Source organism: Lutjanus erythropterus, chromosome 2 (genome assembly GCF_056507025.1).
Source record: "Lutjanus erythropterus isolate fLutEry1 chromosome 2, fLutEry1.hap2, whole genome shotgun sequence".
Classification (NCBI taxonomy): domain Eukaryota; kingdom Metazoa; phylum Chordata; class Actinopteri; order Lutjaniformes; family Lutjanidae; genus Lutjanus; species Lutjanus erythropterus.
This window is the reverse complement of record NC_139318.1, coordinates 17,142,223-17,161,330: the sequence shown is the minus strand read 5'-3', so window position 1 is coordinate 17,161,330 and position 19,108 is coordinate 17,142,223. Positions and strand designations below refer to the sequence as shown.

Genomic DNA, 19,108 nt, shown 5'->3' with positions numbered 1-19,108 from the left:
ACGTCAGGTTCAGGAGTGATAAATGTCTGCTCTTTGTTATCATAGCAGAGCAGGGGCTCAGAGACTTTCCTGTCTGACTTTTAAATACTTACGCAGGCAAACCCCACCACCAGATGGAACGAATGACACACAGCTTAAACTATACTGCTGTATGTCTGTCCACCTCAACCCACCAGCAAATCCTCCCACATCCATATCCCTCAGCTCAATGTCTCTCTCATGAATACTCCTCTTCCTTGGAAGATGATGGAAAGTATGAGTCTTTTTTAGACAGGTCGTGCCCCTGTGGTCTGCAAAATGTTGTAATAAGGCTGAGTCAGGACTGTGAGGACAGCAGAGCACCCCTAGCTGTGTGTATGATGTGTAATAGACTCTTTGATTAGTTTTGCCTTGTGGGAAAACCAGGATAAATGTCTGCAAATTAAATGCAGAAGGAAAATTAGGATAATGTTCCTCCTTAAAATGTTCCCACGCAAATTTCTAAAAGAGCTGGTGCAACATGATCTTTCTTTGTTTGATTCCAGCTAACTTGTGCATAAATGGATGAGCTTATGTAACGGAGCTGCAGACTTCAGACTTGAAATTAAGTCAGATTTAAAGGAATGGTTTGATATTTTAGAAAATTCACTTACTGGCAGAAATTCAGGTAAGACAGTGGTTTTCAAACTGAGGCTCAAGGACCAACAGCAGTCCCTGAGTGCTGGGAGACCCCAGTAAAAAGGAGGAATAGAATATTTTGGCTTTTATCACATTTTCTGGAAGTTGAAACCGCAAGGGAGAAATAGGGTTGGCCTTTGTGTTTGATTTTAATTTATAGTGATCCTACTCTAATAACTGATTGGCCATGAAGACCTTATCTTCAAACCTAAAAACAGAAAATATACTCACAAAATCCTCTCAAATTGGGGCCCCTAGGTCTAATGTGCCTCTTTTGTGGGTGTCCTTGACATGACAAAGTTAGGGACCCCCTGCAATAAGAAGGCTGATACCACACTCATGTCTACACAATAAATATGAGACTGTAGCTGGTTAGCATAGCTTAGCACAAAGACTAGAAACAAGGGGAAACAGCTAGCCTTGCTCTGTCAGAGGTAACAATGTCTATCTCATCTTGTATGAAACACAAATCACAGCTAGATTACATGTATATTTTTGTAGGAATTAAACAAATTAGACACTTTAATTAGCTAGCTAAGTGTTTGTAGGCAGATTTCTTTCTTTCTTTCTTTCTTTTTTTTTTTTTTGCTGTTTGACAAAGGCAGGCTAGCTGTTTCCTCCTGTTATTAGTCTTTAACATCATGAGCTATCAATCTTCCCATTTAGTTCTTGAGACTGGACTTGGATTTGATTCACTTAAGATTTGACTGCCCAAAGGCTTGACTAGTTTTCAGACCTGAAAACAAAAATTTATGACCTTGGAAAGTCCCAGAACAATAAAAATAGTTAAGACAGGGACAGACAGGCCTCGCATGGCCACACACCTCGAATATTTAAGTATTAGGTCAATAGGTCTTGCATGGTTGCTGTCTTTATGGTGTAAATTTTATCATTTAATAGGCTTTAAAACATCTTGCCAAAAGACTATCCCGCTGGCTGACACTGGCAGATTTACAGACATGTTGATTAATGTGTGTTGTCCTTTATTTCAGTAATGTAACACTAATGAAAGGAATTTTTTCAGTATTCAGAAAGGCTTGCAGCTTACCTTGTGATGTGCTTATGAATACTTGTGACTTGGACTTGCCCCTAACCCATTTTAGTAGGTTTAGTTGGTTGATTGGATCCAAACAACAAAATTACAGTAAATTCTCAGTTAGCACTTTTCTAAAAGGCAAAGGCAACTTTACTTATATAGCACCATTCAGACATGTGGCAATTCAAGGTGCTTTACAAGAACTTAGAAATACATTAAAATAAAACATTAAAGGAACATTAAAATTGCATTTGAGGTCATTAAAACAAAAGCAAAAAAGTAAGACAATAAATAGTTAAAAACATTACAGAAATTACATTTAAAAAGCAAACATAAGGCAAAAGCCACAGCAGACAAATATAGAAACAATAGCTACAGATTATCCTAACAATAAGTTACATATGACATCTTTAAAAAAAAGTTTGTAGGCAGAGTGTCAAGGCAGCAGGGGTGAAAAAGTGCCAAATTAACTGGAATAGTCTTATGAGGCAGAGGTGAAATAGCCACTGTGTTGGAGTTACAGACTGTCTTATCTTTTAAAATCTTGTCTTTGAAAAAAGAAGCAAAGTCATTGCATGCTTTGGTGGATAGCAGTGCAGGAGGGACTGGCGCTGATGGGTTTGTCAGTAAATAACAGTAAATAAGGTCCCTGCATTATTGTTATTTTTGTTCATAATCTCAGAGAAAAATGACTGCTTTTGCCCTCCAAGTTGTAGATGTGCAGACTTTCCTTATAGATGTCATAATGAACCTGGAGTTTGTTTTTTCGCCACCTGTGTTCTTCTTTTCTACATTCTCTTTTTTGAGCTTTTACGAGTGTGGCATTCCTCCATGGTGCTTTTTTCTTACCAGAGACAACTTTGACCTTCATAGGAGCAATAGTGTCCATAATATTCATCACTTTAGAACTGAAACTATGAACCAGGTCATTGACAGAGACTGAGGGTAGAGCTGGTGTGGGTGTGAAATCCTGGGGGAATAATGTACAGATGGTTTTGTTGATATAGCGTTTTCTGATTACCTCTGTTGTAATTTTACAGGTGTCAGTGGAGATGGATATTTTAAAGAAAACGCAGTAGTGGTCAGAAAAGGCAACTTCACTCACCTCAGAAATGTTGAACCCTCTGGAAATAATTAGATCTAAAATATGTCCCTTATTGTGTGTTGGATCTGTTACATGCTGGGAAAGTCCCAAGTTGTCCAGGATGAAGAAAGTTCTTTTGCACTGCCATCTTTGGGATTATCAATATGAATATTAAAATCACCCACTATAACAACACAGTTAAAATCAATACACACAACAGACAGTAGTTTAGCACAGTCATCGACAAAGTGTGCACTGTATTTTAGGGGCCTGTAAATGGTTACTAGTTCTGCTCAACAGGAGGATCTCAACTGCAGTGCAACATATTCAAAAGACTCAAACTTCCCATATGACGACTGTTTGCTCTAAAGCATTACCAGCCTGTCCAAACCAACTGAGATGCAGCTTTATGTGCTTCAACTGAGTGATTTCTGTTTTCTGTGCTTCTCTTTGATCAGGAAACATACTACTGGCAGGGAGATGCCTCCGCTGATGCCATCGTGATGAGTGGAGTGAGATGTTCAGGAACTGAGCTAACCCTGGATCAGTGTCTGCATCATGGGAAACACGTCGACTGTCCCAAAGGAGGCGGACGCTTCGCTGCTGGGGTCTCTTGTACTCAGAGTAAGAAACTGTAAACTATCAGAATGTTACATAGCTTTTCATGGGAGACGTTTTGGCATGTCACAGTAGGAAAAGAAATGTAAATGAGAAAATTTATGGTGGTTGAATTTCATTTAGGTGCTTCAGTTCAGGGTTACAGTTTGCTGGGACACTTGAATAGGACACAGTAAAGGATATTAGTAACACCTGAGCTTTTCCAGTTTGAAGTCAAATTTGCCTGTGAATGAGAAAAGAATGGTTTGAAATTATGTGGAAAATGGGGTCCATATGGTCACTGTAATATTGTTTTTAAGGTTTGAAAAGTGCTTTGATTTTATATAAAGTGCTTGAAACTGCTTGAAATCATAATTACATTACTTTCAATTAATTCACTTTTTAGTTAAGAAGAACACAAGTCGGATATTGGCTTAGCCATGTTATTTAAGATGCCATGTCTTCATATACACAGCTCACACATTTTTAAACTCTGGTATATATACCAGATATTCCACAAAGAGAGTACCACAAAGAGAAAAGAAATATTCCTTATGACCAGATTAACTTAATGCTATACAGCTAACTGGCCAATTTTGAGTTTCTGTTAACACACGCTGTTCCTAACCACCATGTCCCTTGTTGCTCTCTCCATCCCAGCGGCCCCAGACCTGGTCCTCAATGCCCAGGTTGTGGAGCAGACCACCTACCTGGAGGACAGACCCATGTACATACTGCAGTGCGCCCTGGAGGAGAACTGTCTGTCCAGCAGTGCTGCCAAAGCCGACCCCAGCTCCTACCGCCGTCTTCTCCGCTTCTCCTCCCAGATCCACAACAACGGACAGTCAGACTTCAGGCCGCGGGCCGCACACCACTCCTGGGTCTGGCATGAGTGTCACAGGTGAGATCAACAGTCTATAGTTTGCTGCTGATTTTTTAGTGGTTGTGTGAAGCCTAATCTGTTGCTCTCAAAGGATCACTACAAAGGGTAAATTTTGTGAATGCTAGATGTCAAAGTGTGAATGAAAGAAAAGCGGGAAAAGAATAAGAATGTATTTAATACTGTATGAAATCATTTGGGATGAATCATTAGGTATGCTGGAATATCAGGACCACATTAAGGAAAAAGAGTGGAGGAAGGTTTCTTTTATTTTGCATTTCAAAATAAAGTAAAATGTCGTTGAACTTTAATTATTAGTGCCAGACATGAAACGATCAATCAGAGGAGGAAGATTTTTTTTTTTTCATTTTGCTTTATGAGTAAGGATGTTAATGGTATTAAGGTATTAAGAATGTAAATGAGGACACTAAGACACCAGTTATGGAAATACACAAAATTTGGAACCGTAATTATTAGAATTAAGCCAAACTGTTGAGAATAAAGACGCAATAGCATTTCAACATTTTTCCTTAACATTTTGACTTGATTCTCTAAATGCAAAACATATACTGTATATAGGATGTTTCAACTTTGTGTTTTTCTTGTCCAATCCAGACATTACCACAGTATGGAGGTTTTTACCCACTATGACTTGCTCAGTCTAAACGGTACTAAAGTGGCAGAGGGACACAAAGCCAGCTTCTGTCTGGAGGACACTCACTGTGAAGAGGGTAAATACAGCTTCCTTTTCATTTTATTGCATGCTCTGGCTTTCTGTAGATTTCTGCTAATGATTTCTAGTATAACGCCTTTCATAAGGTGAGAATACAGTAAAAAAGATTTAAATCTGAACGTTTGATTTGATGAAAATATCTGGATAAAGCCATGTCTTAAACAGCTCTGAATGTTGACAGGTATCCAGAAGAGGTATGAATGTGCAAACTTCGGGGCACAAGGCATCACAGTTGGCTGCTCGGACACCTACAGACACGACATTGACTGTCAGTGGATCGACATCACAGACCTGAAGCCGGGCGACTATATACTCCAGGTAAAATGTTTGGTCTGCCAGTCTAGCCATAGTAGATATATAACATCTGCTGCTGGAAAGATTATCTCATCTCCAGCCAGCGTAGTCTTACAGACCAAACAGGTACCAAGACGTTCCACATCTCTGCGTCAGCTTGTGTTTGGCCTTCAGCCAAAGGATACTCTTATTCAGACTTAAACAAACAAGCAGGGGTTGGTAAAGGACACTAAAACCCCTGATGCACACTGACTGCTGAACAGACTAAATATCTCCTGAGACAAACTCCTACATCCTCCATTAATCATCTTTCTGAATCATTCGAGCAAATAAACTTGTAACTTTAAACACACTCTTAGACTACTGCCAATTGCTAAATCTGTATTATTCTGTCATTAGTAGTACTTAAAAAATGACATGTGTACAAAGGAAAGGAATGTTGCATTCAGGCCTTTAACAAACATTGTTTTTTGCTCTCCCAGGTTGTAATAAACCCCAACTACGAGGTTGCAGAATCAGATTACACCAACAACATTATGAAGTGCCGCTCCCGGTATGATGGACAACGGATGTGGACATACAACTGTCATATAGGTGAGACCATTTCCTTATAAGGATCGTAATCTCCTCTGCATCAGGGTTAAAATTATATTGACTGTAATGGGTCAGGTTCAGTGGAAAATGAGGCTGCATTATGGCCGATTTGTATTTTTCACCTTAAAATGACACTTTATAAAAATTTACCACATGTAGACATAAACATCTTAATATTAAAAAATTAGTCAGAACTTTAACATGATTAATACTTAACACTGCTTAATTTCAAATCCAATGTGCAGGACTAACAAAGAAAAACAAAGTATTACTGTCCCAATAGTTTTTTAGCTGCACTTTATGTTTATGTAAAATTTGACACCACTTACACTTCTTTTACACAATGACTCAAATTAAAAGAACGTGTATAGTTCTCATATTTCTGTGTGATTGTGCAACATTTCATGCTACAATCCAGTCTTCTTTTCTCTGAAATTACTCAGTTGACGCAGTTCATTTCTACAGGTAGCTGTCACAGGCAATGCATACAGACATACCACAGAACAAGTCCTGTAACTCACATCAGGCACAAAATATAATGTCAAGGAAATATCCCATTTCAGTATGATGAAAAATAAAATTCTCAACATCCTGTATTATATTACACAATCCTCTCTTAATGGTGTATTAGATGCCCTCTTTACAGAGGTAAGATTAATGTCAAGTCAGTGACATAAAATAACAGTACAGTACCTCACATTCAAAAACAAACTTCAGTTAAAACAAAATTATATCACTAATTCTGTTTTCTGTAATGTGGAGTGAAAAAGGACTTTAAAACTTTGCCTGGCAAAAACATAGTCTTGTGTTAGAGGAACTGAACATCACATTGTTTACAAAAAATAAAATATTTTTTAAATGAGATAAAATATAAGTAAACATCTATCGAGTCCAGCATAACATTGCTGTTACATGTGTTTTTCTTAACAACTGTATGCTCGATTTTGAAAACAAAATTTAGTGTTATCTCTTTTCAGGTGGTGCAAAAAAAAATCTGCCTGTGACAACACAATGTAATAGGATTTTTTAACCAAATCCTGAGAATTAAACTGCAGAAGATCTCAACATTAAGTTAGGGAAGAATGACTACTTATGCAGAATTATCCAGCCAACCTGGCATCACCTGGGCAGGAAGGAAACTTAAATCTTTGAAACACACTTTAGTTTCATGGCAGCATGCAATCAAATCAAAACAAGCAGCTTTCCCCGCTGCCTTTTCTGTTTGAAATCACCATGTACATCGGACTTGTTCATACTCTCAACAATAATGTCCAAAGGGTCCCAGCGACTGAACAGCAGCTTTGAGGCCAGTGGTGATCCAGTGTCTTTCTCAAGGACACTTCAGCAGGGTGGATGTTGTTAATGTGTGGCAGTCAACTCTTACCAGTCTCCTCCCTCACCATGCAAATCTGCTGTATTGATCTGCGAAGCAGGCAAACAGTGCTGGACAGTGGCTGTACTCTTAATGATCAGTTCCCTGTTTGTGGCCACCGTGGAGCCTCTACAGAGGGCCAGTGAATGGAGGCACACCTCTTCTGGAACTTTCTGTAGAAAACATAAAACTGTTAGATGACCTTTTTAAAAGGGTAATGTATCACAGCGTGGTACAAAATAGCACCAGAAGTGACAAATTCACTGCAGTGTTAATTTATACAAATGTCTAATGGTGTAAAGTCAACTGCTGAATCTGGTTCTTGTTCTTTATTTCCTCTAGATTATATCCTCCTTGTTTATTTATTTATTGATGCTTCTTGCTATTGTGCTATCCCCTTTGCTGCTGTAGTACATCACATTCCCCTAAACCTTTTCCCAAAGTTAATGGACAGCACTCAACTTCACAGTCAATAAATGACGAATGAAATGTTTTCTTAGTTGTAACATTGCTGGTCACCTCATCACATCAGGGGTAGTTATTGTGTGTTACTATACCTTGCTCAGATGGTATTATTTTGTCATTGATACCGTCTCAAGTTTACATTTGTTTGACTTCAACATTTGATGTATATTGTTACATGTATTGCTCCGGTCTTCATCACACTTTCCCTGTCTGACTTAACAGGTGGCTCACTGAGTTCAGAAACAGAGGAAACGTTCCCTGGACTGCTGACCAACCAGCTTTCACACAGGTAGACCAAAGATGGACAACGCAAACAGGACGGACATTGGGAAATGTATATTAATATTTGACAACCACTAGAGGGCACTGCACTGCTGTGCTTCCTTGGAGCAGTGCTTGAGTGTTGTTGGGGTCAGAGCTCAACTGGTATAAGGGACAATAATTCAATAGGAAAATGAACTGCTTGCTTACTAAATTTATTACCTGCATTCAGCTGTACCAAACGTGTTCTTACCTCTTTGTGTCTTCATCAGTGACAAGTGTGTTTTGTCCTGGTGCTTATTAAGAGAGATGTCAGGGAGGGTTGCAGCCATATAATTTATTAAATTAACTGTGTCAACAGTTTCTGTCTTAGTCTTAGCCAAAGTTTAGAAAAAGCTTAAAACCAAAGACCATTCTATCAAGTCTTCACCCTTATGTTGGGTTTGCTTAGGATGAATGAAGATAGTGGTAAATCTGGTGCTACAACTGAATCTTGCACTGTATGTTTGAAAGGGGGAATTTTTTAAGTCACATTTGCTTCTACAGTATTAGATAGTTAAAGGCTTTTAACTAGAAACTGAAAACAAATACAGTATATTATAATTAGATAAGATTATATTATAAGATCACACAATCTGTGGCAACAACACCACTGACAAGACAAATAACTCCTGTTTTTATTAAGACTCAACATCTCTTCTCATACAAAGGATGACAATCTATAATACAGGCTATGAAAAGTTGGATTTATATATACATTGTCTGTTTGTTAGGGCCCCTCCGGTGCTTCTATGATGACAGCTGCTTAGATTTGTCTCCTAGTAAAGACTTTCATCATTAATTGTCAGAATTAAGCTGAGTGGGAAAGTGATTTTTTTTCCTTCTAGTACTTTATGGTCCACATACTTGAGCTCACTTTTGAAAATGTTTTATTTATTGATTTTTTTTCATGGTTGTTAGAATAGACACACATTTTCATGATCTGTGTATCCCCTCAGCTTCTTTCTCATTGTTTGAATTTTGTTACATTATTACTGTCAGGGACTATGATAACTTTGTGGATGTACTGTAAAAGCCACAAATGTATGTGAAAATGACTCCTCATTGTTGTGTAAATTAGTTTTTTTAATGTAACAAATTGAAGGATCCTTCATTTTAAAAGGGTACTTGTTGCTTGCTGCCTGACTGTTTTTTCTTGAATGCATGGGTGAATGTGGAAAGCATTACATTTTTAAATAAAAAAAAAATGTTCAAAGCACATCCCAATATATATATGATGAATGTTTTTTTTTGTTTCAGTGTATACAAATGCTTTCTAATGAACCCAGGATCAAACCTTCTATCTAAATTCTAACTGGTAACTCTTAACCGTCAGTCTTCAATTGGCACTCATCCTGTCAGGCTTGCATGCCTCCTTGTAGGCCTCACCAGAGTGGGACATAGCACGTCATCAAACTCAAAATTAATTGTCTTGACAGTCAATATAAACCCATTCATACATGGGCAGAGAAATTAAAGTGGCACCATAGTGTTGAGAGCAGCCTTTAAATCATCAATATGCCAGTGTCCTCGTTGTTCCCCATTTTCATTCTCATTGTCATATAAATCTAACAACAGTGGTGCTGTTAGATTCCTAACTTAGAAAATTCTTCAGTTGGGATGTTACTGGAGCTACATTCCTTTCCAAGGATAAAGACTGGATGTTTTCCTAAATGCACTTAGGAATCATGTTTCTGTAATACCAAAAATCCTAAATGCCATCTTAAACTGAGATAAACTAGCATTTCAGTCTTAGGAAGTTTCTGTAATGGAGGCCCCTGATTACTATAGTAGCTGTACCTGGGCAAATGCATAACAACAGTGTTACTCAAGTAAATGTGAAAAGAAAACTAGCATGTGGTTTGCTAGCAATGGGCAGCACCACCCAAAACTTAGAACATGACCAATTTTTCCAGGAAAATCATAGTAATAATGGAACACAAATGTGTAGGATTTGGTAGCATCTAGTGGTGAGCTTGCAAAACTGCAAACACTTTGCCTCAACCTTCCCTTCCAAGCATGAAGGAGAACCTATGGTGGCTGCTAAACACACAAAAACCCATGTAAGGCCATATCCAGAGCCAGTGTTTGGGGTATTGTAGAAACATTGTGTGTCAAATGTGATGACTACCATGGAAGAGGACCTGTGCCCTCTGTAGATATAAAGCGCTCATTCTAAGGTAACAAAAACACACTGATTCTTATTTTTAGTGTTTATACACTAATTAAAACATAGTCATGAATGTTATATTCAATTTATGCCACATTTTTCAATAGGTCCCCCTACATCTTACACACTGGACCTTTTAGATGCCTAAAATGTTATTTGTCACTTGTGTGAGTCTGTTCACCTGCACTGGCCAACAGTGTTAGCCATTCCCTTCAGTATCGCTGCGCTCTGCCTCGTCCCTGCAGCCCCAGGGCTCTGGTCACCATCCGCTGGGCAACAGCGCAGTCTGTCCTCGGACGTTCCTTCACAGGCTGGATAAACTCTGGATCATGGCACACAAACAACAATCTGATCCACATCATCCAAAACACTTACCAAACTAAATACTACATAACTCAGAGCAGCTCAAATATATTAACAATATTATATTATCTCCCAGACAACAAGCATATTCATGTAGCTACAGGGCTCAGATAAGCTTAGTGAATCACCTACCTGCACATCTAAAGGCCTTGCCTTTGGCTTTTTTACTTGCTTCAGCCAGCGCTCTTGTCTTGAGCAGCGGATGGCACAAGGAGAGAGCATGGATCGCTGCAGATGACATTGCTGTGTTAGTGCACTTTTAAGCCATTTTTGTTCGTCTTTTAACCTCAATCCCAGCATCAAGTTCATTGTGCAGTGAGAACACTTGCCTGCAGACTCACTGGAGAAAACCCCCAGCGCATGTGTGTTGTCTATCCATTTGATCTTCATTCCACCATCACTGAAACAGACAGGAAAGCACTTTATAAACTTGGTAGTTAAATCAGTAATTTAAGATCATATTAAAGTGGTAGTTGAACCAAAAATGAAAATTCAGTCATTATCTACTCGCCCTCATGACAACTGAAGGTTGGGTTTAATTTTTTAGTTCACAAGAAACTGCTGGGGCTTCACAGGAAAACAGCGTTGCTGCATCTCCCAAGCAATGGAACTGAATGGTGCAGACTTGGATTATACCAGGCGAACAGTATGGAGGCATTTATGGGTTTTGGGTTTTTTTCTGTTGTTTTTTACAATTGAAAACTGGTCACCATTCACTTACATGGTTTGGTAGATTCTGCACTGTTTTCCTGTGAAACTCGGCATGAGTGTGAACACATAATAACAAAATTTTCACTTTTGGGTGAACTATCACTTTAAGTTACTCACATAGATTGGATACAGGATGTTTTTCTATCCTTAGATCTCAGATTTTAACTTTAAAACAGAATAAATACATTAAATATCTAAACCAAATTTTAAAATGTAAAAAGAATCTATGGAGACAAAGTGACATGTGGAGAAAGGTTTAGGGTCTAAATTGTGTTCGCACCTGTACTCTGTGAAAGCATCCGTGAGGTCGTCTGTTTTGAACATCGGTGGGAAGTCATAGATCTCGATTACGTGTCGAAACTCATCTGGGTTGATACTGATATACACATTCATGTACATGGAGTAGTCATTGCGAGCTTGCTCAATGGAAACAGTCACTGCCTGTTTCAGGTGTGCCTTGATCTGATGGGAACAAACAGAATAAACAGTCACAATTTATGGTGCTAATTGTGCATTACAGAGGTGAATATAATGTGAATGTCAATCAAAACACATAACAGAGTCGTAGAAAATACCTCAATGATAAGATACAATTATATTAACATATGTTCATAAATAAGATGTGTAAGCTAACTTCTTCTTGGTCATTTTCAAAGGGGTCCCTTGACATCTCACCTCAAGTTATCTGAATTAAAATCAGTTCAATGGATACCCAAGAGTCTCCTCTTCACAGACGTGCCTACTTTATGCTGATCCCATGCAGTTTTAGGAAAAACAACAACAACAACAACAACAACAACAACAGCATTTTTAGCCTGCTCTAAAAATTTTGTATTTAACTATTTCTGCATACTGGAGTTAAACAGTCTGGTGATGTTATTGGCCGTAGATGCCATTTCATTGTAGTGAGTCCATCTTTTTAAACTCGACCTCTCTGTTTAAAATAACCAGCTTCTCAGCTTCATTAAAGTGAACACCTACAAATTAGAGACCTGGTGCATTCAGAGGCTGCATGGCTTTCCCAGGTATATTGACAATAAGGAGGTTTGAGCAATCTACACAACAGAGGTGCTGACCATCTGCACGCTGAAAATGGAATTCTTACAGAAATCTCCAAATTTCAAAAGTTTTTGATACCATGTCACATCATGAGCTTTTCAGTGTTGCTCTCAAGGTCTTGGTATTTTAATGTGGTATTTTGGAGGGATTTTGGATATTTTCATTCAGTTCTCAAGTGGTGAAAATTGGTTACAGTTGTGCTCATAAGTTTACATACCCTGGCAGAATTTGTGATTTTTTTGGCCATTTTTCAGAGAATATGAATAACACAAAAACTTTTTTTTTTTACTCATGGTTAGTGGTTGGGTGAAGACGTTTATTGTCAAACAACTGTGTTTACTCTTTAAATCATAATGACAACAGAAACTACCCAAATGACCCTGATCAAAAGTTTACATACCCTGGAGATTTTGGCCTGATAACATGCACACAAGTTGACACAAACAGGTTTGAATGGCTACTAAAACTAACCATCCTCACCTGTGATCTGTTTGCTTGTAATCAGTGTGTGTGTGTAAAAGGTCATTGAGTTTCTGGGCTCCTGACAGACACTTGCATCTTTCATCCAGTGCTGCACTGACGTTTCTGGATTCTGAGTCATGGGGAAAGCAAAAGAACTGTCAAAGGATCTGTGGGAAAAGGTAACTGAACTGTATAAAACAGCAAAGGGATATAAAAAGATATCCAAGGAATTGAGAATGCCAATCAGCAGTGTTCAAACTCTAATTAAGAAATGGAAAATGAGGGATTCTGTTGAAACCAAACCACAGTCAGGTAGACCAACAAAACCTTCAGCCACAACTGCCAGGAAAATTGTTCGGGATGCAAAGAAAAACCCACAAATAACTTCAGCTGAAATACAGGACTCTCTGAAAAAAGTGGTGTGGCTGTTTCAAGATGCACAATAAGGAGGCACTTGAAGAAAAATGGGCTGCATGGTCGAGTCGCCATTACTACACAAATGCCACAAAGCATCCTGCTTACAATATGCCAAACAGCACAGAGACAAGCCTCAAAATGTCTGGAACAAAGTCATTTGGAGTGATGAGACCAAAATTAAACTTTTTGGCCACAACCATAAACGTTACATTTGGAGAGGAGTCAACAAGGCCTATGATGAAAGGTACACCATTCCTACTGTGAAACACGGAGGTGGATCGCTGGATGTGTGAGCTACAAAGGCACAGGAAACTTGGTCAAAATTGATGGCAAGATGAATGCAGCCTGTTATCAGAAAATACTGGAGGAAACTTTGCACTCATCAACCCGGAAGCTGCGCATGGGGCATACTTGGACATTCCAACATGACACCAATCCAAAACACAAGGCCAAGTCAACCTGTCATTGGCAACAGAAGAATAAAGTGAAGGTTCTGGAGCGGCCATCTCAGACTCCTGACCTCAATATCATTGAGCCACTCTGGGGAGATCTCAAACGTGCAGTCCATGCAAGACAGCCCAAGAATTTACAGGAACTGGAGGCTTTTTACTAAGAAGAATGGGCAGCTTTACCATCTGAGAAAATAAAGAACCTCATCCACAACTACCACAAAAGACTTCAAGCTGTCATTGATGTTAAAGGGGGCAATACACTGTATTAAGAACTGGGGTATGTAAACTTTTGATCAGGGTCATTTGGGTAGTTTCTGTTTCTGTTGTCATTATGATTTAAAAAGAGTAAACAGCTGTTTGACAATAAATGTCTTCACCCAACCACTAACCATGAGTGAAAGAAATGTTTTTGTGATATCATTCATATTCTCTGAAAAATGGCCAAGAAAGCATAAATTCTGACAGGGTATGTAAACTTATGAGCACAACTGTATATTCTGCACCAAATTTGTGTAATAAATTGTGATTATGTAATAATGGTATATATCTACAATATAAAAACTTCTGCACCACCTTATGAGATCATAATAAGGCCACCATATACGTCTATAATGTTTCAAATATTGGTAGACAATGACAGAAAACAATCACACCATCCAAAAAAAAGTCTAGGCTTACCTCCTCAGTCACATCCTTGCATGGCTCACTATCAGTATATTCCTTGTCCCCCTCCAGAGTCAGATCAGATAAGCAGGACACAGTCTGGTCCCAGGCCAGGGGCTCAGCTTCGTGCAGCATCGGAGCACAAAGCACTTGAGTGTCAGCAACAAGGTTGAGGAGACCATCTGTTACGCTGGAGAGACATTCCTGTCTGGATGAAGATGAGCACTCTGTGTTTTCTGTAGTTTCAGGACAGGAACAGGAGTCCGTTGAACTGCTGATGCAGCTATGGCTACTTGAGGCTGGACTAGGCAACTCCTGGTCTCCTGAGGGTCCTTGTGAGTTTTGTAAGGACAGTCGCTCCCGAGCAGCCCGGGGCATGTAAAGGGGTTTGTCTGGTCTCTTAGGTCCTCGGCCTCGTGATACAATTGAAGATTTAGGCTTGGCATTGGCCTCTGTCTCCTCCCTACCTCTACTTCTTAGAGGCTCTTCATACAAGCTGTTGTTGCTCTCCAAGTCATTGTCTTCCTCTACCTCAGCCCTACAGAAAAATAGAACATCAAGTTAACTTAATATAGAAAAATCTAAAAAGTTACTACGACAATTAAATGCAAGAATCGTGAATTTAGGAAAAACAAACGAGAGCAATGTGAAACAAAAAACACTTTGGCACATCACTGGTGAAGTGCACATACTACGCAATACTAAGATCGGTACGAAAAATCTGTATTCTGAGTGCAAGCTCTCAAACATACCTTTAACAAATCTACTTTGACAAGTTTTAAGAAATTTATTTGACTTAGTTATTGAACATAGCAAACATAAATAGTGAGCTGAAACTCCAGGACACAAACACACACATATGCAAACATATCAACAATCACCGCTTGCTGGACTGCCAGTGACTATTTGGAAAATTTTGACATATCACCCATTTTTACTGTGCAATCAGATTTGTATTAAAACCCTGCCTCAAATTTTACATTAATTAATTTATTAACTCTTTGCCTCTTTTAAATTCAACTTTAACCATCAGTCTTGGCTGTTAAATGTCCTATACTAAAAAAAAACAGGTATTTCTTTCAAGTTCCTTAGATAACTCTGTTCAAAATACTAAAAAAGAAATTTAATGTTAAGTACCTGAGCTCAGAATGACAGACCACCACCCTCCGGCACCAGCTCTCCCCTACTGAGAAAGTGGTGAGCTCTGGCAGGTCCTCAATGTGATTGTGGATCAGGTATCGCAGTCTGCTGGGTAGAGGGGGGAACAGGAGGACACTGGACAGAGACACAGAGGGCATGACAACAGAGGAAGACAGTAAGGCCATATCTTCTTTTGACAGTATAACAGCACTTTCAGTTGAGCCTTTAATGTCATTATAACCTTTATTTAATTAGGTCCTTATTATAGAGACCAAGATCTCTTTTACAACAGCCAATACGATGACACATTCAGTTTTAAAGCCCCTAGTAATTCATTACACTATCTAGTGCAAAGTACTGGAGGCCAGTGTACTGAAGTTTAGTGTTTACTTATGGGATATCAAGAGTTGGCAGGCCTTCGATCTCATGTGTAAGTTACTGAGGCAGCTTTTGTATCATACATTTATCATTAAAAATGATGGTGTGTAATTCTCTTCTGTTGCTGATGAGGAGATTTTCATCATTTACATAGTGGTGAGTTCTACTGAATACATAATTCATTTCCCAAATGAAATACCGGGCACAGAGGCAAGCTGTGCCAACAAAAAGGAGCAAGTCAGGCACAGACATAAATTATGCTCGTTTGCACCATGGTTTTTCTTGTCCTCTAGAGAAAAAAATGTTTTTATTCCAATATAAGACAACAGTCTTTATCTTTAAGAAAAATTCACCACTTTTATGAGGATGTCCAGTCAATTTTGATGGTAAACGTGGTCAACTGAAGAAATCAATTCATCAATACATGCTATACTGATTGAAAAATTTTTCCTGCAAAATCTGTTTTTCACTCTGCTCTCTCTCTATAGGCTAGGGTGGTGATTTACAGCAACACAGGTGTGGGCATCAGAAGCTCATACACAACACATCCTGGTACATGTAGGTATTGCTGGCAAAGCTCCACAGAAGGGAGAATTTAAAAACGTTTTTCTGTCAATAGTGCACACACTGAGGACTTTTTTGCTGCAGTTGACTGCATTTACCATTGATACTGACTAAATATCCACATGAAAAGTGTTGAATTTTCCCTTTAAGCTTCTGTGCCAGCTGTTCCACATGAGGTTCAAAGTTGAGACTGTCTAACCAAATTCCTATTTCAATGATTGGACTTCTTTAGGAAGATGATGCGAGGATCTACAATGGAATTATGGGTTCTTAATAATAAAACATATTTTGTCTGACCAGTAAATAACTGTAACATGTAAATGTTAAACTGGCCAACTTCATAGGCAATTTTCTTAAATGGTCATAACCTTAACTTACCGCTTGCGGTTTCTCTTCTGTTGGTATGTTTCCAACTCATCCTTGACAAGATGCAAGAACTTACATTCTTGTTTTGGGAGATACCCATTAAATTCCATTGAAACCAAGGAAACGCCAGGGTGGACAGAGAAGGTCCTGTGGATAGTGTGGTGAAGGCAACTTATTAAAGGTCAAGTTTATTGTAGAACATACAGTGAGAATCAGTCCCTGACTGGGTGGTGGAAGAAGTATTCAGAGCCTTTACTTATAACACAGTGTGAAAATGCTCCACTACAAGTAAAAGTCCTGCATTCAAAAGCTTACTTACAGGGGCAATATGTAGCCATCGCAGGTGCAAAAATGAGTAATGGTGTACAAATTGCAAGTTGGGGCCCAGACTGTATATGAAATAGGTTGTAGTCCTATTTAATATATGATCTATGGTTGATGTGAGTTGTTTCCCCCTGCCCCCTCCTGCTAGTAAAAGTACTCATTCTCCAGTAAAGTGACCCTTCTTAGTGTTTAACTAATATATGTTTCTTAAATTAATATTAATGCCGTATTAATATGTATGTTGCGTTTAACTGCTGTAGATGTTCCATGTTGAGCTCATTTCAACAGCTCATTTGAACTACTTTATATACCTTATAAGCTAGTTTAATGTACAGCAATGCATCATATTCTATAAGATCTCCAAATCTTTTAGTGTTGCTGTCCTATCAGAGGCACATCTCTCTAAAAAGTCAACTTTTCATGGCGTCAGAAAAAAAAACCTGTTTTCAGCTTTATGACGATTTTCAAGCTATTCCAGGAGGGATTTTTTTTTTTTAATTGTTTCTCTTAGGAAGAACTTTCTCAACCAATAAAAGAACACTTAATCCATCAGTTTATCACAATCAACCAAAATAAAACATCTGTAGATACATGCTTTTAACTGGACAGAAAAAACTATGGAAAAATTGTAATCTGAGAAGTAACTAGTACCGTTAACTAAAACAGACAAATGTAGTGGCGTACAAAGAACGATATTTGACCCTGAAATGTAGTGGTGTAAAAGTATACAGGAGCAGAAATCTGAACTACTCATATAAAGTATATTTGCACATGAATAAAGGCTACACTTACATTCCACCACTGGTGTCTGCCGTAAGTCAAACGCAAATACACCGTGACCAGTAATGTCTGCTACCACCCATTGATTTAGAAGTGAATTAAGTTAGCCAGGGTACCAATAACGTTATCTAGCTACGTTAGTTAAAGCTAAGTGGAGCAAACAGCTAGCTAGGTTTATGATGTGTTTCCATTTCCTAAACAACAATTCAAAACAACCCAAGCCGACTCAGGTTAACATTAACGCACGTGAGTTAACTGTCAATCTACCAGACGCTTGTTAGCTAAAGCTTGTTAGCTAGTATGCTAAATCAAGGGGGCTTACCGTTATGACTTAGCGTTAAGTGTAACGTTAACGTTACTATTTTCACTTAGGGTTGTTGGTCTCATTAGTGAGATGCTGTGCCCGTAGGAGCGCAGGTGACTACAATTACAGTAGTAGGCAGCGGTAGTTCAGTATCAGCTAACAGCTAGTTATCAGTTAGCCCTCTGAAGCAGATGTTTTCTTTTTATGGTCGTTCCTTTAAAAGCAGCAAGATATCCGGTCTGGGGTCTTCACAATAAAAGCCGCGTTCCTCTATGTAACCTCCTATTCCTCTAAATAACTAATAAAATCAGAAATGGGCTGGGGTTTTTGTTGTTGTTGTTGTTGTTGTTTTTTTGAAAACACAAAAATACTTCCTGTGCAAACTGATATGATGGTCTTGTAGGCATAAAGTAGCCTCAACAAAGGTCTAACCTTCAAGGACCAAAATGTAGTCATTTTAGTAAAAAAAAAAAAAAAAAAAAAAAAAAAAGAAATATATACATATATATATATATATATATATATATATATATATATATATATATATATATATATATATAAACTATGACAAAAACGTCTATGTCGTCCCCGCCCCCCTTGGTCTTAGAGGTGGCGTTCAGTTGTGGAATAAAATGACAGTTTAAATGTATTGTGATATATTTAAAGTATTTTAAATACACAGATACAAGTATTTTGTTACAAAGTACATTTTTTTCTGCCCAGCAAATTTCTAATTTAAAAATACTCAAAAGTAATTAAATATGTTTTAAATACATTTAATTGAAACACTGCCCATCTCAGAGTATGGCTAAGTATAGTTTATACATTTCTATGGTAATAATTATTCAAATTTTATTCAAAAAATGAAACAATTCTGTAACCCATAGCCCACATACAGTATAATACTATAGCTCATTCTTTTCAAAGCCTTAGGCACTCTGAT

General features: G+C 38.3%; 2 protein-coding genes across 4 annotated transcripts in view; one reads left to right on the top strand and one right to left on the bottom strand.

Annotated features, from left to right (window-relative positions):
- The window catches only part of loxl2a (lysyl oxidase-like 2a), a 42,942-nt gene extending 33,711 nt beyond the window's left edge, over positions 1-9,231 (top strand). The window contains exons 9-14 of the mRNA XM_084730084.1: positions 3,236-3,401; positions 4,035-4,275; positions 4,870-4,985; positions 5,169-5,305; positions 5,764-5,875; positions 7,935-9,231. Coding sequence (XP_084586210.1) covers positions 3,236-3,401; positions 4,035-4,275; positions 4,870-4,985; positions 5,169-5,305; positions 5,764-5,875; positions 7,935-8,005 — 843 coding nt within the window. The 3' untranslated portion in view covers positions 8,006-9,231. The remainder of the gene's footprint in view (positions 1-3,235; positions 3,402-4,034; positions 4,276-4,869; positions 4,986-5,168; positions 5,306-5,763; positions 5,876-7,934) is intronic.
- r3hcc1 (R3H domain and coiled-coil containing 1) lies at positions 6,565-18,442 on the bottom strand. 3 transcript variants are annotated; one of them, XM_084730102.1, is made up of 9 exons: positions 17,874-18,126; positions 16,770-16,904; positions 15,447-15,584; positions 14,325-14,847; positions 11,537-11,718; positions 10,875-10,945; positions 10,678-10,773; positions 10,364-10,504; positions 6,565-7,420 (listed from the first exon to the last, which is right to left on the bottom strand). In XM_084730102.1, coding segments are annotated over exons 1-8 (1,257 nt in total). In that variant the 5' UTR covers positions 17,876-18,126; the 3' UTR covers positions 6,565-7,420; positions 10,364-10,394. The 3 variants fall into 3 exon arrangements, 1 of the variants encoding a protein (XP_084586228.1); XR_014771551.1 differs by lacking the exon at positions 17,874-18,126 and adding an exon at positions 18,184-18,442 and having other exon boundaries at positions 10,678-10,945; XR_014771550.1 differs by having other exon boundaries at positions 10,678-10,945; positions 17,874-18,118.
- Positions 18,443-19,108: the final 666 nt, after the last annotated feature.